Raw genomic sequence first — 27,476 nt, forward strand, 5'->3', positions numbered from 1 at the left:
ATATTTGAAAATGCGCTTGCCCCAAATAAAATGCAGAAACTTTTTAGGCTCTGCAAATATAGAAATGTGGAAGTATGCGTCCTTAAGGTCTAGGATCGCGAACCACGCGTCTGGGGGAAGGAGTGTCAGCACTGTTTGAAGGGTAATCATTTATGCACCCTGACAACCTTATTCAAGGCATGAAGGTCTAAAATGAGCCTAAACCCCCCATCCTACTTCTCTACAACAAAGACTGTAGGGGTCAGACTCATTCGTCACTTCCTCAATAGCCCCTTTCTCTAGGAAGGCTTCCAATTCAGACTGAATCCCCAAATGAGACTCCGACTCAGAGAAAACAGGGAGACTCAGACTGGGTAAAGATATAAACTGAACTTTATAACCAGAAAAACAGTGTTGCTAACCTGTAACTATTGTTCATCTAGGTCTTCCGTGCAGGCACACATGGGACTGCGCACGCGCAGGCCTGCTATCGGAGATTTTCTAGCTTAATATCACTAGGGGGCGCTCTCGCCACTTGGCGCGCCAGCGCAGCCATCCTTTCTTGCCAAAAACAGCTCCTTAAGTAGGCGGAGCACCCCCGTTACCCTCAGTCCTCTGCTGCCGCCGTGCCCAGAAACAGTCAAAAGCATCAGTGGGGAAGGAGGGAGGGTATGTGTGCCTGCACGGAAGACCTAGATGAACAACAGTTACAGGTATGCAACACTGTTTTTCATCGCCGGTCTTCCTGTGCAGTCCCACATGGGAGATTAACGAGCTAAATTACCTGGGAGGTGGAAAAAGTGAAGTCATCACAGGAAAAGAGACTGGAGAACTGCCGTGCCCACTGACATCTCCTTCCTGTCCAGGATGTCCAGGCATAATGCCTCACAAAGGTATCAGTGGAGGCTCATGTCACAGCTCTGCAGATATCCTGGAGCGATACACCCTTCAGCAGTGCTGCAGACGAAGCTTGTGACCTAGTGGAATGAGCATGAACCTCCAAAGGACAAGGCAAGTTGTCTTATAACATAACAAAATCACCTGAACAACCCATCTAGCTAAGGTGTGTAAACTTGCTTTTCTCCCTTTTTTGGGACCTGAAAAGCAAACAAAAAGCTGAGAATCTACTCGAAAGGGCTTTGTCCTGTCCAAATAAAACAAAAGCGCCCTTCGCACATCCAACATATGGAGGGCATGTTCAGCCTCTGTCAAATGGTTCCTAAAAAATACAGGTAATGTGAGTTTTACTGGGCTAGGTGGAATTTCGATACTACCTTAGGCAAGAAGCTTAGTTTAGGTCTCAACACCACCTTTTCGGGGTGGATTTTTAAATAAGGAGGATCTGCACAAAGAGCAGCTAATTCCCCCACCCTCCGTGCCGAAGTAATAGCCACCAAAAAGGCCACTTTCATCGACAAATAACGTACGTGCCGTGTAGCTAAGGGTTCAAAAGGTCTAGAGATAATCCTGGCCAACACTAAGGGTAGGGACCACTGTGGTACAACAGAAGTGACTGGAGGAAACAGATTATTAAGTCCCTTTAGGAACAACTTTGAGGCCGGGTGGGAAAAAAACGTCTTCTGGTCAATATGCGAGTGGAAGACTGAAATAGCAGCCAAATAAACATTAACAGAAGAGTTAAGAGTCCACCATGTTTCAAACTCAGCAAAAATCCCCAAATATCTGAAAGAGGACAACTCAGACCCTTGTGTGCCGCCCACTCCCTAAATTTGTCCCATTTGAGACTGTACGATTGGCGGGTAGATAGTCTCCTGGCATTTTGTAGGACATCAGCTACACCAGCTGAAAAGGATCCTCCTGTAGAATCAACCATGCTGTCAGTCTGAGTGTGTCGATGTTGTGATGATACATTCCATTCCACGACAGCAGGTCTGGTCTCTTCGGTAAGGGGAGAAATTGAGTCTGTAGCCTCATCAGCCCGTGAAACAATGGTTGCCTTGACCAAAAAGGAGCTATCACTATAGCAGACGTCCCTTCTGCCTGAATCTTGCTGACCACCTGCGTCAATGGGATGGGGGGGGGGAAAGATGTAATAGAGACAGGTTGACCAATGGAACGGAAAGGCGTCTCCTAGCAATCCGTGGCCTAATCCACCCCTTGAACAAAATCAATCTAAGCTTTCAATTGTCTTTGGAGGCGAAAAGGTGTATCTCCGGGAGACCCCACTTCACAAAAATAGGGTCTAAATAGGAGTCTTTTAAGGACCACTTTCACCTTCGTCAGAGCATCAGTAGCAGCCATAGTCCTCTTTCAAAGCCATGTATGGAGCCTATCTGCCCGCTCAGTCCTCACCTTGGGGATAAACGCGTGGCAGTCATTGCACGTTTTGGTGTTGTGCGTTTCACCCAGGCAAAAAGACAAGCCGAGTGGCCATCTGATCGTGTCATTTTTTCTTTACAGGAGACACATTTCTTAAACAACGCCCTTTCCGACATAGCGTACAGTAAGAAGAGTAAGTTAGGTACTTATCGTAAAGACAAGAGCAGCTAGAACCTCCTGCACCGGTGGGGAGAGAGAGAGAGAGAGGGAGAGAGAGAAAGCAGACACTGCTTTGAGTTTATTCTGCTTTTTTCATTTGTGAGTGAGAGAGCGTGAGAGAGAGACAGAGCAAGAGCAAGCTGGGGACCCCTGCTGGCTCTGCAGAGGAGGGCTAAGCTGCTTTGAGTTCATTCTGCTTTCATTTCATTCAGGAGTTTCTGTGTATACGTGTGCTGCTTTGAGTTCACTGTGTTTTATTTTCATTGAAGGGTGGGTGGGGCTGTGTGTGCATATGTGCTGCTTTGAGTTCATTCTGCTTTCTTTTCATGGGGGGCGGGAGCTGTGTGTGTGTGTTGCTTTGAGTTCATTCTGCTTTCTTTCCATGGGGGGTGAGGCTGTGTGTGTGTGTTGCTTTCATTCTTTTGCTGACTGAAGTTGATATTGTTATGGTTCCCACAGCTTTTGAATGCAGATTGGTTCTGTGTTAGTTAAATATATCAGTTATGGTTATTTGTATTTGTTATAATATCAGTTATAGTTATTCCAGTTTTATGCTAGGAATGGATAGCTGTGTCCAAGTCACATAAGGCTTTCATCAATATATTCATCAGCATATAGGTGTTCTTATGTCTTAATAGCTGTAACTCCCACAGTTTTAGCAGGCCACTACAGTAAAATACCTAAGGACCAGCGCTTCTGTCCCTGTGGAACATCCGCAATTGAGGACTTACCTCATTATATTCTTAATTGTCCGTTGTATGCCCAATTTAGGACTAAATTTCTTTCTGAGATGTTGTCCAACCTTTGTACCCACTCAGATCCTGAGAAGATTGCAATTTTATTAGCCGACTCTGATGCTAACATATCCCACAAAATGGCTTTATATGCTCTGGCTGCAAAAAAAATACGGGCTAATGCTGTGCTTAAGGGATAACATTAACATTGTACATTGGGGATTTTTATTGTTTTTACTGTTTTAACTGTATACTTTTATTGTCCTATATGAATCTGACAACTGGAAATGGTTTAATGGTAATGGTATCTAGCTGTAACTCAAATGGTTCTCCCCACCCTCAGCTGATTAACATCACTGAAATTGCAGTGGACATATGGGTGTTAAGGAAGTTTTTATGAACATTGTCTGGGACATTGGAATCTTTATGAGCATTTCACAATGTCACAACAACTTAGCCATTGGTAAGGAGTTTCAGACAGGAATTTTGAGAAAGAATTTTGAATTTTTTTTTTCTACGCTGGCAGAGGGAATCTGTTAGAATTTAGATTTGTGAGATGGGGTTTGGATTTTTAGAGGCCCCTTCACTCTTGCATATTTTAAAATATGGTTCTAAAGTAATGAAATGTTTGGGAAAGGGAACGGAAGATTTCACTTTTTGTAGAGGATACAGAAAGGAAAAAAACCGTTCTCATAATAGTGTAATTTTCCAAGCTTACTAACATTTATCTCGTTGTAATCCATTGTGCTTGGGTTCTGGGAAGCGACGTCACTTCTGGGAAGTAGTGTCACTTCCAGGAGTGATGTCACTTCCGGAAGTGATGTCATCGCGCTCTCAAAACTTTTATGCAAGTCAGCTCACAAAATAAATTTTTGTGCAAGTTTCAGCTCACAAAATAAATTTTTGGCTCACAACACTGCACACCTTAGAAGGAACATTGCTCCCAGCATCCTTGTAAACCATGGAGCTGAAGATCTCTTGGAGGAAATGGACTCCAAGTTGCAACTATCCAGGGCCTCTACTAGCTCACTGTTCTAAGTCCCCATTAAGGATTGTACAGCATCACCATTGAGATACTCCAAAGCATTACAGAAAATACTTGATCATCCTGAAGCAGAACGCATTTAATTGCAGAAAGGAAAGGCTGGTACCAACCCTACTTTTAGTAAACCAGAGTTTCTAACTCTTCTCCATTCAGACCACTACAGAACTGCTCAGTGCATTAGAGTAAATCCACTGTATATAATTTTTCACACTTTGGACTCAGAACAACCTGGGATAGTCCTAGAGTTGTCATGAAGTCCTGAGCAAAGCCTGACAACAAGGAGGCCACTGCATGAATACCCCGGGCTATCAGCCTGGGTATTCTCAACACCAAATCTGAGACTGCCTCTGACAGGTCACTTAAGATGCTGTATAAAATATTACCCCACAAGAGGGTCGTACAGTCAAAAATGGTCAATGTCTGCTCTGGGAATCTGCAGGAGGAGGAAGACTTAAAACATCAACTCCTCTCTTCCAACTGAGATAATCAAGCATTTTTGGAGGCATGCAGTCCAGTTTTGGACAAACATGCCAAATCTATTGGCTACTCCTTTACAGATCTGGCATTGAATGACACTGAGATCAAAGGAGGAAAACTGAGTCCCCTGTTCGACAGCTCAAGTCAGAGACTGGTCAAGAAATTGCATCTCACTAAATGTCCCCTCCAGCTACAACCGATATATTTCTCCCACTATCAAGCACAGCTAGAATTTTAAATTTCTGCTCAAATACTATCATCTGTTCTGCATGTGCAAAATGACAAAAACCTTGACACAATCATCAATGCTGAGAATTCAACAGACAAATTCATTCACGACAATGTTAGGAGGACTAAGTAAATTAAGTGGGATTGTAGCTGTAGCAATAAAGACAGTGAAATCTCTCCATTGCACTGAACTGGATTTTAAAAATGTATTGAGCCTTGAAGATTCTTAAATGTCATTGTAATAAGACACTTAATGTTTGAAAAGTCCTTTTAAATTTAGGGTTTATGAGTTAATGTAGGATCATAAATACTGTTCTTTGCACCTCACCAGTTTGGTGATAATTCTAATACACAGGCAGAGTCATTACCTCGCGGCAAGCAATTTCTTTCAGAAAGAAATGGAGAATCAATACACCATACTAAGTTTTTAGGTGGTGATGTACCCTTTTTAACAGACAGCTACATAATACCTTCCTTTTCTGATCTGCTTCTTATTTATATATATATTCAATTTTTCCATATGCATCAGTTTCAATAAAAGCTTAAACCATCTGACCAAAATCAAAGGCATCAACACAAAACACAGTACTAGCATCATCAAAGGAGAAACTCCTTTACAGACAGGGGTATCAACTCCAGGACTTGCTTGGAATCTCTAAAAAGGCAGCAGCATTCTTCCCACATACCAGTATGAAAACTTCTGCCTGTCTGCAATTAGACCAGCAACTTCAACTTCTGCTATATTATTTGTCTTGCAACTGCTAGAGTTACTTCACCATTCAAAGTGTGCTTTATATTCAAAAAGCAAAGGAGGGCAGGGGCTGCAATATATTCTTTTCATCACAGCTAGAGTGTCTCCTTGTAACTCAAGAATGACCATGGTCCAAAAAGATGTGAGTAGAATAAAAACATCTTGTTTATTTCGATGCATGAGCATAACTTGCGTACATTATCGGTACAATTAGCCATATAAGAGAAGCTTCCACAGTATGAACAGCCTCTCAGACTGACACTTGATCCTCTTGACAAGTCTTTTGCCCGAGGAAGAGAGCTATGTACAATATGCAAAAGATGATTCCTATGTCATGTCAGTAAAGAGACTGAAAGACAGAGACATGCTATTTTAACGTAAGACAACTCTCGTGGTCACAGCACCTTTTTTTCCAAAGCAGTAAGAGAAACAGAGAGGTCTGACTCCTTGATAAGCTGCCCAGCAAAACTCTGGAAGGGGGCAGTATTACTGGACATAACACTGTCTGAAAGAGATAGCAGCAGTGGTAGAAGCAAGACTGGCTGGGGAATTGTAGCAGTCGGGTTTGTTTCTTTTTTAAAAACTTTGTAAGTCACCTTGGATATCTATATGGGAAGAAAGGTTAGGTATAAAAACATAAACAATAATTTGAGTCTGTGCCATTGTTTTACAGCCCTCTACAACTACATATAAAATTGACAGTTCATTTGTTAAAACCCCCACAGAAGAAAAGAGTATAATTTAGGCGACTAGTACTAGCAGTACTTGAAAAAAATTAAAGGACATTGAAAGAGTTCATGGCTGTCTTACATAGCTAATAGGACAATAAAGTTGACATAACACTGCCACTGAAGGGAAACTGAAGCATCAAAAAAATGAAGTGCAAGGAGATAAATATCTTGGGAAAGAATTAGATTTAAAGAATTAGCAGTAAAAGTCTGAGGGCAAGCTCAGGACAGAAAGCTAAGAGGAGGTGTCATTTGATTCATGAAAAAACTTACAGCATCAACATTTCTTTGGTATCACCTTCTACAGCATGGCAGAGAGCACCCATGTCCTAATCTCAGTGTGATATAGGGCCAAGCTACACATGACGAATGACACTTGAACGGCAAGTGGATTGAGTGGAGGGCAAGTGAACAGGGAGAAATACACTTGCTGTTCAAGTGTCATTTGTCATGTGTAGCTTGGCCCATAGACCTATGCAGGACTGACCAATTCAAAGCTTTCGCAAAAGCTCACCAAGATCAATGTCATGCTGAGATTTCAACATGGCTAGCAAAGAAGTGAGCATTAACTTACTAAACACTGAAACTTACTCTTCTGCCATACCCTCTACCCAAAGAAATTCTCTGGGATCAAACCCCACCCTACTAGAATGTCACGGTAACAGCTGCCATGCCTGGCAGGACCCTTTCTTCTCCTCCTGGATGCAACCTCCTGGATGGCAGGACACTTTCTTCTCCTCCTCTATGCAACGGGCAGAAAAGCAGGTCAGCTGCCCAGGAATCTTCCAGCGGAGAGAAGCACCCAAAGATCATGTCAGCTTGCAGTGCTAGATGTCAAAAGACCAGTATAACATGGTGTTATTTGGCTGATCAAAAATACCAGTAATGGCTGGAGGCATCAAGCTGGCCAATTGGAAAGGTGGAAGTGGGGCACACCTGAACCCAAAAACACAGGTATATTGTGGCTGGGGCGGGGGAGCTTGCCCTTTGATGAATGATAGTTAACTAAGCATACTGGATAATCAAATGCCAGATAACACAGCTTTTACTATATCATGATTTGACAGTCTCATGACATTAAGAGGTTTGGGGTGTCCAGAAGATACTGGAAAAGCCTTGCTGTGCAATCACATCATTATTTGAAAACAGAATCTTCTGTAAAGCAGGGATAACTAATAGAAAGACAATCTTGACTTTCAGCAGATATATAATGTCATGCCAACTGTTGTTAAACTAGAAGGTTATATCTACCTTTGGGTAAACTCGAAAGAAAAGTTGTTTGTAAAGTAAAACTAACCAAAACACTACTGATTGTTTTAAAAAATGCTAAAATATCTTTTCATTTTATAAACTGGGGCAATGCAGAACAGGTTTTCCCACTGTGCTGTGATTCTTTTTGCTTATGATAGTCTGGAGAGAGACACTGGAGGTAAAACAAAGAATTTAAACCTGGCTCCCGTGCCAAAAAGACTGGGCTTTTAACATAAAATGCTTAGTACTACAATACAGTCTTCAAAGCTTCCTGTAGTATTTCATATGAATGTGGAGCAGAAAATCACATAATGTATTACGGGAATCAAAGTGACAGTCTGTTCCTAGATATTCACTCTTATCTACTATAGATATCCACACTCTAACTGCTTGTGGTTAATTACAATGCAATCCACAGCTGTTTTGCCAAGGAAAGTTAAGCCAATTCTACATTTGGATAGCAACAGAAAAAGAAAGCTGCTTTCACACTTGGAACAAGAATAAAAAACTGGGGTCTTTGTGCAACAAGCCCAGGACATGGTCTTTGCATAGTGAGCCCTATCAGCAAACTGATAAAAAAGTGGGAGTAATATGCAATGTAAGCTTTAGATGGTTCACTGTATGCATTAATTGAAATTTGCACCTTTAATTTCCTGTACTTTGGAAACTTTGGTAGCTCTTCATTATTTGAGGTCAGAAGAGATTTACAAAAGGATCTAGTCAATGTTAAATTAGAAAAGCCAAATACATTCTTGTTTAACAAATGTGAGAAAGGTTGCTTACAGTCAGTTCCTAGGCCATGTCTCTAAAATGAAATAACAAGTGGGAAAGTATCCAAAAGCATTCAATGGATTTACAGACACATAACAGTTGTAGCATAAAATGTACACGAGTAGTATACTCAGAAGTTAAAGAGCTCCCAATATAAACATAATACCTGACATATTAACCAAACAATATTTTAGTTTTAATTCAGGCCTTTACAGAAGCTGATGGATAAGACTGATATGACAAGCTTTTGAATTCTGTGTTACATCCAACTGGATGTGCTGATAATGGAAGATTTGTATACACTTACGTGAAACTTCCTTTCCCAGTGGTGTGGGAGTGGGTCAGTCTTGACTGACGGGAAGTAACTCCTCCTCTATTGCAGGGTCGGTCGAATCATACGATCCCCTGTGGGAGGGCTCTTCCCTGGCAAGCCAGTTGTTTTTCCAAGCCCTCTGGACTCTGCTGCTTTGCTCAGTCCTTTCATGCCTTTCTTCACTCTGCTAATGAAACTTTAACACTAACACAATACTTAATTGCCAACCCAATAACTCAAAACATTAACCAATCTGGGTGGGCTTAGACTGACCCACTCCCACACCACCAAAAAAGGAAGTTTCACGGTAAGTGTATACAAATCTTCCATTCTCCGGTGGTATGGGAGTGGGTCAGTCTTGACTGACGGGATATACATCTAGCAGTACACCCTGGGGGGGGGGGCAGATTCATTCACAGAGCGTGCTGGAGCACCCTCCTTCCAAACGCTGCCTCTGCTGAAGCTATCTTGTCCACCTTGTAATGCTTTGTGAATGTATGCACAGACTTCCACGTAGCTGCCTTACATAGCCTCTCTAATGATGGGAATGTTCTATATGCTGCAGACGTAGCTGCCCCTCTCAAAGAATGAGCCGTTACTCCCTCTGGAGGAGTCAGCTGTCTAGCCCTATAAGATAGAGAAATGCAATCCCTAATCCATCTACTCAGAGTGGAAGTGGACACCTTCTCCTCTGACGAGTCCTTTCTGAAGGAAACGAACATATGTTCTGTCTTGCAAAAAGGTTCAGTTCTGTCTAAGTAATAACTTAACGCCCGTCTTACGTCTAACTTATGCCATTCCTTCTCCCTGTCGTGCTTGGGATTAGAACAGAAGGATGGCAGAACAATATCCTCACCCCTATGGAAAGCAGAATTCACCTTAGGGATGAAAGTAAGATCGGGCCTGAGCACCACTCTGTCATTATGAAAAATACAGAGTTCCTTATTCACTGACAAGGCCCTAATTTCTGAAACCCTCCTAGCTGAGGTGACTCCCACTATGAATAATGTCTTAAGTGTCAACTCCTTAAGAGGACAAGAGGCCATAGGTTCAAATGGCTCCCAGGTAAGTGCCTTCAAAACAACATTCAGGTTGGTTGTTGTGGGTTTTCCGGGCTGTATTGCCGTGGTCTTGGCATTGTAGTTCCTGACGTTTCGCCAGCAGCTGTGGCTGGCATTTTCAGAGGTGTAGCACCAAAAGCTTTTGGTGCTACACCTCTGAAGATGCCAGCCACAGCTGCTGGCGAAACGTCAGGAACTACAATGCCAAGACCACGGCAATACAGCCCGGAAAACCCACAACAACCATCATTCTCCGGCTGTGAAAGCCTTCGACAAAACATTCAGGTTCCACATAGGAAACCTATGGACCTGCGGTGGATTAATGAGCATGGTCCCCCTCAAAAACCTTCGGATATGTGGGTGCCTGGTGAGAGACGTTCCCCCCCTTTGACCCCCTAACAGCCGAGATGGCCGCAGTTTGTCTTTTGAGTGTGCTGGTACTAAGTCCTTTGCTCAGTCCTTCCTGAAGGAACTGGTGCACTCAACGGCTCACAGTTCCTCTTACTGCACCAGCTGTTAAAGGTTTGCCACGTTTAATTGTAGCTACTGTTCGTGGACCTCTTTCTGGAAGCCAGCATAGTAGCTATGACACCATCTGTATATCCTAATTCAGCGAGCTGTTCACGCTCAATCTCCAGGCTGTTAACTTCAGTGATCCCGGGTCCGGATGAAGCATCTTCCCCTGTGACAGTAGATCTTTTTGGTGTGGCAGTCTCCATGGCTCTGCAATCAAGAGTCAATTCTTGGAACCACTGCCTCCGTGGCCAGAAAGGAGCGATCACTATTACTTCTGCTTGTTGCTGAACTATCCTTTGGAGTACTCTGTCTAGGATCTTCAATGGAGGAAACGCATAAAGAACTGCAGGTCAGTCTTCGTTTAGTGCGTCCATGCCTAACGCCCCTTGCTCTCTTCTTCTGGAGAAGAATCTCTGTAACTGGGCATTCTGAGCCTTGGCGAAAAGATCCACTTCCGGTTTCCCGTATCTCTGACATACCTGACTGAAGACCTTCCGGTGTAGCGTCCACTCCGCTTGGTCTACTTTGTTCCTGCTCAGCCAGTCTGCAACTGTGTTCTGTACACTTGCCACGTGTACCGCCTTGATCGATTTCAGGTTCTGTTCTGCCCACAGCATGATTTCCTCCACTTCCATGTTTAACCTCCTGTACCTGTTTCCTCCTTGTCTGTTCACATATGTCTTTGCTGTCATGTTGTCCGTCTGTATTAGTACATGCTGTCCCATCAGTATATCCTGTAGTTTCCAGAGCCCCATCTTGATGGCCCTCAGTTCCAGCCAGTTTATGCTGTTTTCTTTTTCCTTTAGCGACCATGCCCCTTGGGCCATGCTGCCCTTTGCGTGTGCTCCCCATCCGGTCAGGCTTGTGTCTGTGGTCATCACGACCCATTGCGGTTCCCCGAAGGGAGTCCCTTCCTTGAACCTGTATGGTGCTGTCCACCAGTTCAGTTCTTCCTTCAGCGACACCGGCATCTTTATGAGTCAATGTTCCTTGTGCGCTATGATCCTCTGAAAAGGTCTTAGGAACTTCTGTAGTGCACGTGTATGGAATCTGGACCACATCAGGGTGTCTGGACAGGATACCATCATTCCCAGAAGTTTTGCCAACTGCATGACCTCCACCTCTGTCTCCCTTTGAACGAAGTTCACTAGGGAGACTATCTTGAGTTGTCTCTCTTCTGAAATGAAGGCTTTGTCTTTGATAGTATCCAGTCACTCCTAGGTGTGATATTCTCTGTGTAGGAGAGTACTCTTCTTCTTGTTGATCATGAATCCGTGATCCTCTAAGCATGATATAGTTGTCTGAATGGCCTTCTCTCCTTGAGTCTGGGAGGGGGCCTTTATAAGGATGTCATCCAGATACGGAAACAGGGAGACCCCCTGCAGTCTGAGGGCGGCTATCAAGGTCACTAACACCTTCGTGAACACCCTGGGTGAGGCCTTGAGGCCAAAAGGGAGAGCCTTGTATTGGTAATGTTCTCTATTGTACGCAAAGCGGAGGTATCTTCTGTGAGTCTCCCTGATTGGAATATGCAGATAGGCCTTGGATAGATCTATGGAGGCCAGGAAGTCCCCTTTCTGTATGGCCCCCATAATGGACCTCAAAGTCTCCATCTTGAACTTGCATGAAGCGATGAACTGATTCAGCCAGCGCAGATCCAATATGGCCCAGACATCCCCATTCTTCTTTGGGACAATGAAGAACACCGAATACACTCCCTTTTTCCAGTGAGGTGTAGTAACAGGTTCTATTGCCTTGATAGCTAGAAGGTGTAGGATCGCCTCCTGAATCTGCAGATGTTTCATCTCCCTGGAGTTCCATTGTTTTCAAGAAGAGGCTGGATGAATACTTGTCAGAGATGCTTTAGGCTGATCCTGCACTGGGCAGGGGGTTGGACTAGATGGTCTGTATGGCCCCTTCCAACTCTATGATTCTATGATTCTATGTTTCTATGTATGCAAACCACCGATTTGGGGGTCTCGTCTGGAATTCTAGTGAGTAGGCCTTGGATACTGTCTCTAGCACCCATCTGTCTGTCACCGTTGTTTGCCACTGTTCTGAGAATTCCTGAAGTCGTCCCGATTTGCATGGTTGTCGTTTGAGGATAATCATGTTTGATGGGCCTTCTTCTGGCCTTTAGTCTGTTGACTCGTCTTTCGAAAGGAAAAAGTCCTGTTGTCACTCCTGGGTCTTGGTTGCCACCTGCTCTTGTAAGGTCTAGATGCACTCTGCCTGCTGGGACGCTTGGAGTCACAAAAGGAGTGTCTGTCCTTAGCTTTCGTATCCCTCTTCTTTGATGGGAGAACCCTCTGTTTCTCTGTATCCTCCACCAGATACTTGTCCAGGGTCCTGTGAATGGTATCACTGCTAACTTGCTCCAAGCCTGAGGGTCGTACGCCCGAGTTTCTCATCCAGGTATTCCTCCTTGCTGCGATGTTGAATCCCATTGCCCTAGATAGCGTCTGCTGCGAAGGCCAATGCCAATGCAATCTTATTTACCTTGTTCTTGACTTCCTTTGGTACCTCTCTGCCCGCTGTCGCCAGCTTGGAAGCCCAAGTGAATGCTGTTCTTGCAAAGAGGGACCCAGTGGCTGAGGCTCTAAGAGAGGCAGCCTAAGCCTCGAAGGTCCTGCGAAGTGTCTGCTCCATTTTCTTATCCGAAGGGTCCTTGGACAGTCCTTCTGCATCCATCGGTAGTATTGATGTAGTGGCTAGACTAGTAACCGGGTCATCGACTACCGGAAGCATGATCTTTTTTGTAGCCTCTGGAGCTAAGGAGTAAAACTTGTTGAACACAGACTGAACCACCTTAGGCCTGGCTGGGTTCTCCCATTCTGCCTTCAGAATACTATGGAAAATTGCTGGCAGAGGTACTCCAGTCTGGGTACTCCCCACTTTAAGAAGTACTCTCTCTAAACCTTGTGGAAAGGCATGGTCTGCTTCCTCTTTCCCCTTGCCCATCTGGGCTAGTTCTAGTGTTCTCAGAACTTTGGGGAGTAGTTTGGAATAGACTTCCTGAGGGAAGAGTCTGGTTTGAATTACTTCTCCTGTTCCCTCCTGTTCTTCCGAAAGTTCCCCCCTTCACTCTCAGAGTGCTCCCTTGAAACATCAGAATCTGACTGTGGTTCTTCAGAAAGGGTAGAGTCCCCTTCCAAATAACTCTCCTGTTTTCTCCTTTTAGAAGAATGGGGAGTGGGGGTGAGCAAGGGCCTAGTTCTCTTCTTTGGCCCTGGGTTAGACCTGCTCTTTCCAGAAGTGTCTTGGGCCTTGATAGTATCCATCACTTCCTTGAAACCTTTTTTCATCTCTGATTTAATCCAGGCCAGCAGGTTGTCCTTGGCCTCTGGGCCTGAGAGGTCTAGCTGGCCACCCTCCTGGCCATGACTACTGAGGCCTTGCGAAGGAGGAGTGGAGGTGGGAGAACTGGAGAGGTCTAGGCCCTCAGCCCTCCCGGTCGCCATTTTAGGGCCTTCCGCCCCCGCCTTGGCTGCCATTCCTGCCAAATTACTTTCCCACCTAAATGGGAGAAAATGGGGAGAGGGAGAAACAAAAAAACAGGGATTGAGAGAGAGAGAGAGAGAGAGGGGGGGGGGCCAGTGAGCCTAATTAAGACCACGTACAGCCTTTCCCAACTGTCTGCCATGATTGCTCCTACACGTGAGCAAACAACTCCCTTCCAAGCCGAGCGCCCTAAAAGGACACTTACCGGGCCCGTAGAGGGGAGATGAGGTCTGTTGCTGCTGCCGCCGCTATTGTGTGCGTGCTTGTGCGATCTTTACCGTCTGTGCTTCCGCGGTGCTCTTTTCTCACTGCCCGCACCTCGTTTGTCCTCTCCCTGCTCGCCAGCGCTCAGCCTGTCGAGTTGCCCCTTGGTAATGAGCTATGCTGGGATCACTGTTGCCGTCGTGACAACCCGGTATAGGCCAGCGTCCCCCTCACTGCGTCGCGCCTCCCTGTTGACTGCGCCGTTCGTCGCCATCGCTGCCGCTGCTGCGGGGATAAAAGAGCCGGCTCTGCATCTCCTCGGCGTTGTGCCAAGAGTTGGAGGGGGAGGGGGGTTTGGGGTGGAGGGACAAGCCCTTCCTTTTCCCCTTCTTCCTCCTGACTTGTTTTCCAAGTCCCGATTTCTTTCTTTCTTTTAATTAATGCCCGAAGAGCACAGCGATTCGACACCGTGCCAGAGCAGGGCCGGTAAAAAACTGGCGTGCCAGGGAAGAGCCCTCCCACAGGGGATCGTTTGATTCGACTGACCCTGCAATAGAGGAGCTACTTCCCATCAGTCAGGACTAACCCACTCCCATACCACTGGAGAATGGGCTTTCACCTTATAGGGTCTTTTGATCAATGCGGTGAAGAAAAGTTGACATTCTTTAGTGTGTAGAACAAAATCAGTTTAGTTTATAAAAGTGTAAACAAAACACACTTAACAATCTAGCTGAACAATCTAGCTGAACAATCTAGCTGAAAACAATCTAGCTGAAGTTAAGATTCTGGCACTTGGCGCAAAGACCCTTAAGAATGTATTGTCGAAGGCTTTCACGGCCGGAGAACGATGGTTGTTGGGGGTTTTCCGGGCTGTATTGCCGTGGTCTTGGCATTGTAGTTCCTGACGTTTCGCCAGCAGCTGTGGCTGGCATCTTCAGAGGTGTAGCACCAAAAGACAGAGATCTCTCAGTGTCCTGTCGAAGGCTTTCACGGCCGGAGAACGATGGTTGTTGGGGGTTTTCCGGGCTGTATTGCCGTGGTCTTGGCATTGTAGTTCCTGACGTTTCGCCAGCAGCTGTGGCTGGCATCTTCAGAGGTGTAGCACCAAAAGACAGAGATCTCTCAGTGTCTCTCAGGACAGCCCGGAAAACCCCCAACAACCACCCTTAAGAATATTTTCTAAAACTGAATTTTTTAAAAAACCAAACAAACCACATCGTCTTGAATCTAGGTCTCAAGAGGAGATAGCAGTAACCCCGAAAACCACAGGTAAGTGACAAAAAATGTGGCCAGTTGAATGCTGAATATCAATATATCCAATTCTCAACATGGCCAAATCTGTAGATACTTAAATTCAGAGACTGGAGCCACTAATAGACAAAACAAATCTTTCTACAAACCTGAAAAATCTGTAATCTTAAAAAAATAAACATGGGGAGGGGGAGGAGGGAACACCAAACTAATAAAAGCCGTGCCTGTATTTTTGAGAAACAAATGCCTCTACGGCCATTGCTAGACACCCATGACAGTATTGCCAGCTAACGGCTTGGTTTCTGTCAGTGAAAGGCAGAGGGTGGGGACAGGGCTTTTTCCAGGGCTATTTTGGCCTTTTAGGGAGGACTCATGGGGTCCAGGTCCTGGCAGAGACCAGCTGTTCACTACTGTTCAAGAGCAACCACCCCGCAGAAGCCCATGTGATGTAGTAGCTAGCATTTCAGTCTAGGATATAGGAAACCTAGCTTTAAATCTCCATTCTGCAGCAGAAGCTTCCTGGGCAAGACGCAAGTTGGATTACACAGTGTAAGTCAGTATGATCAACAGCTGGTACATTAAATAAACAATACAACAGGGTATGGATTGAGAAATTTTAAAGCAACCATACATTCAAATACAAACGAAACATTGTCGAAACAAAAGTAATTTGACATGACATATTAAATTACATGAAAACTCCCAGTAGGAACATATCTACACAGAGTACCCCATAGTATAGTCTACAATCCATGTCCCTTTTCAGATCATCTCTCTGAACCATTTCTTACAGTACAGCCCTATTACTTGAATAACCCAGTTTTGCATAGTTTGTAGAAAGCCAAGAGAGGGGGAGGTTTCTTGGTCTCTTCAGGCAGGCAGGGGGCCACCACAGAGAATGTGCACGAACGGGCAGCTACTGATTTTGCCCATTTTCAAGGTGGCACCTGCAGAAGGCCCTGTTCAGATAAGTGAAGCCGCAGAGGTGGTTGCACAGATATGAGGGACCAAGACCATGAAGGGCTTTATATGTGATAGCCCTTAAATTGAGCCTGGTAAGTGATGGCTAGGCAATGAAGTGACTGCAGAATGGGAGTAATATGCTTACTCCACCTAACTCCTGTTAACAACTGGGCTGCAACATTCTGCACCAGCTGGAGTCTCCATGTTTACTTTGAGAAGAGACCTATGCAGAGTACATTATTCAACTCTCAATGTTACCATGGCATGGATCAGGTGGCCAGATCAACTATGTCAAGGTAGGGAGCCATTCTCATTTTAACTTACCTCACAGGGTTGTTGTGAGGATAAAATGGAGGAGAGGAGAAAGATATAAGCTGTTCTGGGACCCTGTTGTAGAGAAAGGCAGGATATCAATGAAGTAAATAAGTAATAAAGATAGCTGAAAATGGGGGGAGCAGATCAAAGGTAGGTTGGTTGGTGTGTTGGAAGCAGGGAAGGAAGCTTGGAAAAGTGAGGATATGGGAGCTGCCAGGAGAAGTGAAAGAGGAAGCAAAGGACTCCTCACATGTTCTTGAGAGTTCCCCTCTGCACAACTGAGCCTGGCAGTAGCTCAGCCTGAGGTTTCCTGGGGAGAAGCTGTTGGGGGAGGGAAGAAGGGAAATCTGAAGGGCATATAAAGGTCGGTCAGCTGGTGAGTGGGAATGAGAGAAGGAATAATGAAAATCAGGAAGAAATCGGGCAAAGGGGAGAGGCTACAGGGGCTTTCAAGGAAGGGAAAGAACAAATAGTGGGGCAGGTGGGATGAGATGACTCTGCAATGCCCTGAGTCTTTTGCTTACAAAAATATATTTTCTTATCAGATGTAGACTGATTTCCTTCATCAAATAGGCCAAGTGTATCAATTCTGACTAGTACAAATCATCTCAAGCAAAATGAGTCAAATTTGATTGACTCTACACAATTTTCAGAAAAAGATTGCCAAGGATCTGCCAATTCTAAGCTAAAAGCTTAGACCAAAATAAATGGAAGATGTGGGGGGGGGAAGTATTTCCCAAGAACTGTATTGTTTATTGTATATTTCATCCATTTTTTATGGAGTTTCAAAACCAATAATTAAGAGATTTTGAGACAGGCTTGGCTCCATGCAGAATGTGTGAAAACTTGGTATGAGCCACTCTCAAGGCATGTCTTGTAAGTCCACTCACGAAGCAGCAAGTATCTCCTCTCAGAACTGAACTAGGGATGAATGTAATGCTGTCACAGTAACACATCTTACATCCAAACACATAATGGAATAACAATCACTTCCTGAAGACACAGTGGGTCTAAGCAGCAGCTGTTTAGTAACTGAAAAAAGTCTTACTACTATAGCTACAACCTCATATGTAGATCAGAAGTCTGGACACACTTGGGACTGCAAAAATGTCAAAACTGATACACTGCAAATACTCATTAGTACCTTTAAGGAAACCTGAGCAGTATTAAAATTGCTATGAACCACCTAATAAATCCACATCTACTTGCCTATATAACTTTACAACCTTTTCTGCATCTACACTAATCCCCCAGTCAAGCTCAACTCTGCCCTTAGTAGTATTTCATAATTTACCTGACATCAAGAGAATGAAATTTTCCTCTCTTCTGATTTCAAAGATTTGGATATAAGAAAGTCGTAATATCTCATGATTCAAGTAGAAATCTTCTTTAGACCCTGGAAACAAAATCCAAAATGGTCCTTAAAAACCATTGTGGTGACAGATTCAAGAGAATTTATAAAAGGAAAGTCCCTGAAATTTCTGGCATGACAGCGTGTTTTGTTGAAAAACCTACCTTATTAAATGTATTCTACACTATTTAAGATGCCCAAGTGCTGATATATCACACTGCAGATAACAGCATGAGATGCTAAAAAACTAGATGCTAGTTGACAATATAACCACTTTTGACAAGAACAACAGGAAGTTGGGGCAGGGAATGAATTGGTCCTGTGATATTTCCTGGAATATCCTCATTGAAAAATCCATGTCTGAGGGAAATCCCAGATCAAGTTCTGTGATGTGATCTGAAAAACAGTGCATTAGCATACTTAAGAAAAATGAATCAGGCTCCATTTCTGTTGAATCAAGGTATCAAAAAAAATTCCTAAAAAAAGAAAACCTTATTATACATTTCAGATGCTCCTACTCTGCTGGTACAACACTACAATCCACAAAAATCTAGCTAGAATTCCAGAGCCATTTTTGTGCCACGATCACCTTCCTCTTAAACACAACCACAACCTGACATACAGAAAACATTGCTATCATTTTCACTCGAATACGCTTTTAAAAAAACATGCCTAAATCTTTTAAAACACGCCTGAATGTTTTTTCCTTTCCCAGAGTTGTCTAGATTAGAACCCTGAGCAAGGCCAGATACCATCCTATTAGAAACCCTTTCCACTGTTACCAGCTGTGGAATCCATAATACTCATGTAGTAATACAGCCAAAAGAAATCACTCTTTTTTCCAACTGAAAACAAATCAAGCTTTGTAATATTACCAACAGGAGAATATTCTTTACTTTTTACATAAGATCCAGATAAAACTCAGCGTATTTTTGATGTATGGAACCAAGACAAAAATATAATGAAGTCTACATATCCAAGGACAGCATATAAAAAGGATGGATTTATGATGAATTGTGGCAAGAACAACATATGTTAATCAGACAGACCAACACAACTCTGCATGTGAAAACCTTAGAATACTAGGTAAGTCATCAACAAACTCTGCATAACAAGATCCCAACCAATACTGTGCATTAGTTGTTCTGACAAATAAACTGCTATAGTGTTAAACAGTTAATCAGAAGGACTGAAACTCAACAGCTGATTGACATATTTGCAACATATTTGATAAAAACAGGGTTGCACTACCTGCTAACTGTTGTTCATTGAGGTCTTCTGTGCAGGCACACATGGGACTGCGCATGCGCAGGCCTGCTGATACCAGAGGTTTTTCTAGCTAACTACCATCAGGGGGCGCTCCCGCTCCCCACTGCGCCTGCGTGGCCTTTCCCCCCCCACCCCAAAATGGCCCCTGGGAGGCAGGGCGCCCTCTGCTACCCTCAGTCCTCTTTCGCCGTCATACTCTCCAAGTGAACCAAGAAGAGCTGTTGTGGGGAAGGAGGGAGGGCATGTGTGCCTGCACAGAAGACCTCAATGAACAACAGTTACAGGTAAGTGCAACCCTGTTTTTCATTTTTGGTCTTCTGTGCATTCCCACATGGGAGTTTAACAAGCTAAGTACCTGGGTGGTGGAAGCTCGACTCTCGTTACAGGAAGATGGACCGGAGCACCGCTGTACCCACTGCTGCTTCCTTCCTGTCGAGGATATCAAGGATGTCGTGTTTGACGAACGTATCCACTGACGACCTTATTGATGCCCTGCAGATGTCCTGGATCGGGACCCCTTTGAGTAGAGCCACTGAAGAAGCCTGTGCTCTCATGAATCTCTAAGAGGCAAGATAGGTTAGCATATTCATAACAAGCCTTTATAGCCTGGACCACCCATCTGGGTATAGTTTGGGCACTAGCCCTTTTTCCTTTATTGGTGGCCGCGAAGCAACCAAACAGTTGAGAATCCACCCGAAAAGGTTTGGTACGATCCAAATAAAAAAGTATCGCCCTTCTAACATCCAAGGTATGCAAAGACCATTCAGCGTCACTAGACTGGTCACAAAAAAAAACAGGTAGGACTATCTCCTGAGACATATGGAATCTAGAAGCGACTTTGGGAAGAAAGTCCAGCTTAGTTTGTAGAACCACCTTCTCAGGATGAATCTTTAGGTAAGGTGGTTTGATGCTCAAGGCAGCCAATTTGCAAATGCATCTAGCCAATGTAACAGCCACTAGCAATGCTACCTTCATTTATAGAAGTCGCAAATGACAAATAGCCAAAGGTTCAAAAGGGTTTCATGAGTAATTTTGATAGAACCAGATGAAGTGACCACTGAGGGACTACTCGACTTGCATTTGGGAACATATTATTCAGTCCTTTTAGGAACATTTTAAAGTAAAATGGGAAAAAATTATCTTACCATCCACAGGAGTGTGAAACGCCAAAATCGCTGCCAGTTAAACTTTGGCAGATGAGTTTGACAGTCCTTTATGCTTTAGTTCTAACGAAAACTCCAAAACCTTATTTAAAGTACAGTTCACTGCATCCAATTCCTTTTCAGGGGTCCATAAGGTAAATTTCTCCCATTTAATGGCATAGGAATGTCTGGTGGAGACGCCTGGCATTTAAAAGAACTTGTGCTACACCCTCCAAGAGGGTTCCTATGGAAGAATCAGCCAAGCAGTCAACTTCAGTTTCCCTATGTCGTGGTGAAGGACTCCCTTCCATGACAGGAGGTCCAGTTCCCTGGGTAAGTGATGGATCTGATTCGCCAGCCTCATCAGGCCATGGAACCAGGGTTGTCTTGGCCTGAAGGGTGCTATTAGAATTACCCTCGTGTTCTCTGCTTGGAACTTGCTGATCACTTTGGCCAACATCGGGATAGGCGGGAATGCATAATGAAGACGACCTGACCAGGAAAGCTGGAAAACATCTCCTAGGGTTCCAAATCCTAGTCCCCCTCCTTGAGCTAAAAGGTCTGCCTTCCTGTTTTCTTTGGGGGTGAAGTGGTCAACATCGGGAAGCCCCCATAGACAAAAAATAACGTCTAAGTATGTATCCTTTATTGCCCACTCATGTGGATTGTCTGCTAGCCTACTTAGGCAATCTGCTGTAACATTATCCGTCCATGGTATGTGCACCACGTTCAGATCTACGGCACTGTGGATCACCCAGTTCCAAATGGCTATTGCCTCTCTGCAGAGGCTTCTGGATGTGGTTCCCCCTACTTGTTGATGTAAAACATCGTTGTGGAGTTGTCCGTGAGAATTAGCATGGACTTGTTTCTTACCACATCTGAGAAAGATGTTAAGCTATTAGGTACAGCTTTCAGCTCCAGAAGATTAATATGGGATTGTTTGTCTCTCTCCTCCCATAATCCTTGGGCATAAAAGGTCACCACAATGTGCCCCCCAATCTATATTGGAAGCATCAGCGGTGATGGACAATTCCAATTCTGAGTGTCCAAATGGGATTCCTGTGGATAAATGTGAACCTTCCGTCCACCAGTACAGGGAGCGTAAGACCCTCCTAGGGATATTAAGTTTTCTTTCTTGAGAGTCCCTCTCAGCATGAAAGACTGAGATGAACCATAATTGCAAGTCTCGCATTTTAAGTCTAACTGCTGCAGTGGTTGAGGCCATAAGGCCTAACAGAGTTGGTAATTTTTTTGCTGACTGAAAACAATAATGCAGAAAAAGCCTAACAATGCCTTTTATTTTATTCTCCCTGTCTGCAGGTACTCCATCGAGGACCGCTCCAATAAACTATACCCTCTTAGCAGGTGACAATTTGGATTTCTTTTGGTTAACCCAATTCCGAACAAGTATATAGAGTTAAGTGGATCTGTCTGTTCACATCTTCCTCCAACTGTCCCGTGATGAGCCAGTCATCTAGGTAAGGATAGATGCATCACTTCTTAGATAGGCGATAACTACAGCAACACACTTAGTAAAAACTCTGGGCACCGTGGCCAAACCAAAAGGCAGCACCCGATATTGATAGATCCTCCCACCAAACAGACATTTCAAAAATTTTCTGTGTGACTCGTGAATAGAGACGTGAAAATACACGTCTTTCAAAGTACTGCAAACTAACAACCCAGAGGAATAAATGTCATGACCATTTGTAAGGTGGTCATATGAAACCTGTGTGTGGCAATATATTTATTCAAATTCCTCAAATCTAGGGTAGGTCTGTGTCCACCATCCTTTCTGTCAACCAGAAAAAAACCTGGAATAAAAACCCAACTCTGACTCTTCCTCCAGCACCTCCTGTACTGCACCCTTCTCTAATAGGGTGTTAAGCTCAGCCCCTAGTTCAGGACAATTTTGAGAATCTGATCTGTTAGGAAGAGACAAACACGGGGAACAATTAAACTCAATTTTATAACCAGCAAAAATAATTTTCAACACCCATACGTCAGTGGTAATATTTTGCCAAACTGTAAAGTAATTATGCAGCCTATCCCCAAACACTAGGGCAAGTTCCTGTTTTAGTCAGAACTGCTTGGATGAATGAGCCTGGTCTTTAGGATGCTGCGATTGGGACCCGTGTCTCTGTCTCTGGTTTTGCTTCCTTTTAGGGAAGCTGCCCTGGTTGCCCTGGAACTGATGTTGGTTAGGATATGAATATCCTTGATAATGCTGGTACCGGTACGACCGTGATCTAAACTGGGATTGCCAGTACTGGCTGCGCCTGCCTTGTTGCATGGAGGGAAGAACCCCATATGATCACACTGTCAGTCTGTCCTTGCGTTTTTCTGACAGGTATTCATTTGTCTTTTCCGAGAAAAGGGTTTTGTCCTGGAATGGGAGATCCTCCACCTTATTACGTGTTTCTGTCAGCAGTGTGGTCACCCTAAGCCACACATGTCTCCACAGGACCACAGTAGAGGTCATTGTTTTGGCTGACGTGTCGGCAACATTAGAGCCTGCAGTTTTTTGGTGTCTGGCCAGACGTATAGCCTCTTCCTGGAGCACTTTCATCAATGGCCTCTGTTCATCAGGGAGCTTGTCAAGGAACGTCACCACTTTATTCCACAGGCATAGCTGATAAGCCCCGTCATTGCCGTATAATTAGCGACCTTGATGTTCAAAGCAGCCGATGAGTAGACCTTCCAGCCTAGGGCATCTTGTTTCTTCCTCTCTTTGTCAGAGAGTGTAGAATACGGGCCCTGCCTCTGCTTAGTTTGTAGCTCTCCAGTGAACATCGATGACGGAGGGGGATGAGCTGATAGATAAGGGCAAAACTTGTCCTTGGTCTTATACAGCCCTTCTGCTTTCTTGGCCGTGGTCGTGGCTGAAGCAGGTTTCTGGAACAGTGGTGTCATGATTTCCACAAAATCCTTGATTACGGGGAAGGCTATGTTAGATGTGGAACCTGAGTAGAAGTGCTGGAGGATTTTATCGTTCAGCTTAGGTTCAGCTGAGGAGATGTCTATCTCCAGCATCTTGGCCATCCTGATAAGTTGTTCTGTGTATGGCCAGAAGTCATCAGTTGGTGAAACCTCTCCTGTCTTGCCCACTGCCTCATCAGGGGAAGGTTCCGACGGAGTAGGGCTATAATGTTCTCGGTAAGGATCCAGTTCCTTCTCTGACCCTGACAACTGGAAGGCCATCTGGGTGCTGGAAAAATAATGATGTGGATGATGACTCTTGTGACAGAACATCAGTGTGGTATACCTGTCCACAATCAGTGGCATACCTGGGAGAGCTCGCAAGGTACCACTCCCCTCAGTTATAATGGCAACCGCTTGAAGGGGATCACCTGGACAGGTGCTTTCTCTGAGGGAGTTCACCTTCTTCGGAATATAAGGCAGATTAAGACTTTGATCGAGCTGAAGGAGAACCGACATGCGGAGATGGTGTGGGAGGACACTCAACAAGTACTACTTCATCCTCTAGCACATCTCTGCTCGTGGTCTGTTTGGGCTTCTCCAACAAATGCTTGGTCTTTTTAGACCACTTTCTGGAGGGTTCATCACCCGATGTGCCCTTATCAGTCGGCTCCAATCAATCTTTGGCCCAGTCTGATGACGCTGTCAAGTCCCTTGACTTCGAGCGATGCTTTCCCCTGTTGGATTCAAATGGACCAGAGACTTTGGATCCGAAGCTGGTGAGTGGCATCGGGTTGGTTCTGAGTAAGGTACCTCGGGTGAGGCGGATGGTGATCAGCTCCAAGGCATCTTCGACCCCATCAGACTGGGTCTCAGAACCAGGGGGGTGGCTCTCAATGCCGAGGAAGGTCCCAGATCTGATGGCACGGCGTCTCCAGCCAAGGCTGGGTTTTTTGCCGCGGTAGTGGGCACTTCCATAGCTTTTGTCCACAAAACCACTTTAAGTCGGCTAGACCTCTCTGCATGGGCTTTTTGAGTGAAGCTCTGGCAGTGTTTGCAACTTTGCATCTGGTGTCCTTCTCCAAGGCACATAAGACAGAGGGAATGACCATCCATTTGGTCATCTTTGCATTGCATTTCATGCAATGCTTGAAAAGAGCTTTATCTGACATTTTCAACACCAAGCATGACAACGAGAAATAAGAGAAACTACTTATCTTGTGAGCGAAGAGCTAGAACCTTTCTATATGGCGTCAAACACAACACCCTTGATATCCTCAACAGGAAGGAAGCAGCAGTGGGTACAGCGGTGCTCCAGTCCATCTTCCTGTAATGAGAGCCGAGCTTTCATCACCCAGGTACTTAGCTTGTTATACTCCCATGTGGGAATGCACAGAAGATCGAAAATGAAAAACAGGGTTGCACTTACCTGTAACTGTTGTTCATTGAGGTCTTCTGTGCAGGCATACATGCCCTCCCTCCTTCCCTGCGATGACTCTTCTTGGTTCACTTGGAGAGTACGGCGGCGAAAGAGGACTAAGGGTAGCAGAGGGCGCCCTGCCTCCCAGGGGCCATCTCGGTGGGAAAACGGCCATGCAGGCACAGTGGGAGGTGGCAGCGCCCCCTGGTGGTAGTTAACTAGAAAAACCTCCAATATTGGCTGGCCTGTTCATGCGCAGTCCCATGTAGGAATGCACAGAAGACCGAAAATGAACAGCATACCCACATGGCCCCAAATTGCAAACTAGGTTGAAGAATTATACATGCAGTACCTTTCCATGCTCGATATTACATTTGGTTTTTGACTGCACAGAATCCTGCTTCCTGTTATACTGTCCTAGAGGGAATGAATGAATGATACTGGGTCAGGCAAAACATTTTCATTAACTACTGCCTGACTGAAGACATTCCTTAAATGTGATAATACTGACTCTGTCTCAAGGAGGATTGTTTACAATGCTTGCACTTAGCATACTTCTGGCGGCTGAGTCCCAGCTATGGGACTGATGGGATTTCATGAGTTGTCTAGTTAAATTCTGTGGCCCAAGACAGTCAAGTCTTCCTAACACACTCCCAAGAGAGACACATTTAATTTCTTTGATTCTCCAAGGAATCAGATTACATAGCACCTAGGCACTTTAGTCTACAGCTAAGCTGCAATTTCCCCCATGAGGCATCTTTTTGTAATGTTTAACCTAAATCCACTTTCAATCCAACTTGTTTCCCCCCCTCAGCAAGTGGCATTAACTCCACTCTCCCTTTCAAATAGGCAACGTCTTCTCACCCTGCACCTTTCCTCCAGTTTCTTCTGCAGGCAAAACAAGACGCCGTTTCACTTATCACAGTCTTCCACCTATCTACCCAGCTCTTCTAATTACATCATTTTCCTTCTTGAATGGCACTAGCCTGAAAACAGATTATAGCACTGATAAGGACTTACTAGGGCTTCAAGAGGTACAGCAGTTTCTATTACCAACAGATTTTTTTTTTTAAGTTCCGCCAATGATCTATAATGGCATACCTTTCCTATGGTTCCCATATGATTAACGCGTATGCAGCTTCTTTGCTAATAAAGTCCTTCATATTCCCAAGTAATGCTGTTCAGGCAATTATTCCCACCATCCCAATAATTTCATTAGTTGTATTGTCGAAGGCTTTCACAGCTGGAGAATGGTGGTTGTTGTGGATTTTCCGGGCTGTATAGCTGTGGTCTTGGCATTGTAGTTCCTGACGTTTTGCCAGCAGCTGTGACTGGCATCTTCAGAGGAGTAGCACCAAAAGACAGAGATCTCTCAGTGTCACAGTGTGGAAAAGATGTTGGCAGGTCATTTATATCTACTCAGGATGGTGGGGATGGGCTGAGTCATCCTGTAAGAGTTTCCCAGGGTGTGGAATGCTAATGGAAGGAGGCTTCACTGTATCCTGAGGAGGTTCTTTTGCATATGGATTAGTGCTTGATATGCTAATCTTCTCTGCAGGGCTATTGTAGGGTATAGAGTATTTTGTTAGCCTGGGGTTTTTCAGGACTGGAAACCATGCTCTATTCATTCTTAAAGTCTCTTCTTTCCTGTTGAAATTGTGCTTATGCTTATGAATTTCATCAGGAAAGCACAATTTCAACAGGAAAGAAAAGATTTTCACCTATGCATGCAATCAATAGTTCTTATAGATGGAACCAGGAGAATAAAACCAGAAGAATACTCCATTTATACAGGTTTCCAACAGTAGGTTTCTCGTCTCCCCAACCTCTGCTAAACAGGCAAAGACAGGACGTGACCAATGAGATCAATCACCTCCTAGAGATAGCAGCAACAGGACCTGTTCTGTTCTCCAGGGTTTGCTGGAACAAGCTTATGAGGAACTGCCTGACAGAGCGGGACAGGCTTCTTTCGGGAGGTAGTGGGCTCTCTTTCTTTGGAGGTTTTTAAGAGACTACATGGCCACCTGACAGCAATGATGATTCTTTGACTCAATATGAATTTAGGCAGATTGAGAGAGGGAGGGCATGAAGGAATGACCTGGTGCTAAGAATTCATGGCCCTTTCTTAAGGTACTCCTACCTCTATGTTTACTTACTAACTTTTAGATATCCATACCTTGCTTATCTTCCCAAGGCAGATTACAACATCAAGCTCTCTGCTTCTACTTTATCCTAACAACCACCATGTAATGTAGGTTAGGCTGAGAGAGAATGACTGGCCAAAACCACCCAGCAAGCTTCCACAATAGAGTGGGGATTCACATCTGTGCCTTCCAGATCCTAGTCACTGGGCTCCACTCCAGCCACCCCAGTGCTTCATTCAACCTCATCGCAGATTCTTCAAGTTCTCCTATGGAACAAACCCCTTCCAATTCTAGTCCCTACTATTCAGCCTCACTTTAGCACTCTGGGTCTTTACAAAACCAATAGCAGTTGTGGCGGCAAACTTCAGGACATAGGGTAGCCATATTCCTACTTACTTAGACAATCTTCTGAATGCACATTCAAGACTAGGCCATGAAGGACTTAAAGTTGACACTACAATGACTAGCAAACCACAGATGTCATCAAAAGAGAAAGAGTCAGCTGATTCCATTACAAACAATTATTCATTTCACTGCCATAATTAGAATCCTGGTGACAAAGTTTTTTCTTCCACAAGAGAAGAAGAAAAAGATTACTATGCTGGCACCAGCAAGCAGCCTCAGCACTTCCTGAAAAATGGTTG

At 44.5% G+C, this 27,476-nt stretch overlaps 1 protein-coding gene across 4 annotated transcripts in view; it reads right to left on the minus strand.

The window, feature by feature from the left end:
* GALNT1 (polypeptide N-acetylgalactosaminyltransferase 1) overlaps positions 1–27,476 on the minus strand; it is a 176,224-nt gene that overhangs the window by 58,111 nt on the left and 90,637 nt on the right. Inside the window, exon 1 of one of the 4 annotated variants that reach the window (XM_054990996.1) lies at positions 25,041–25,063. The exons of the other annotated variants lie outside the window; for them this stretch is intronic. Coding sequence (XP_054846971.1) covers positions 25,041–25,048 — 8 coding nt within the window. The 5' untranslated portion in view covers positions 25,049–25,063. Of the gene's footprint in view, positions 1–25,040; positions 25,064–27,476 lie in introns of those variants that run through there. 4 annotated transcript variants of the gene reach the window in all.

Source organism: Eublepharis macularius, chromosome 11, assembly GCF_028583425.1.
Source record: "Eublepharis macularius isolate TG4126 chromosome 11, MPM_Emac_v1.0, whole genome shotgun sequence".
NCBI lineage: Eukaryota > Metazoa > Chordata > Lepidosauria > Squamata > Eublepharidae > Eublepharis > Eublepharis macularius.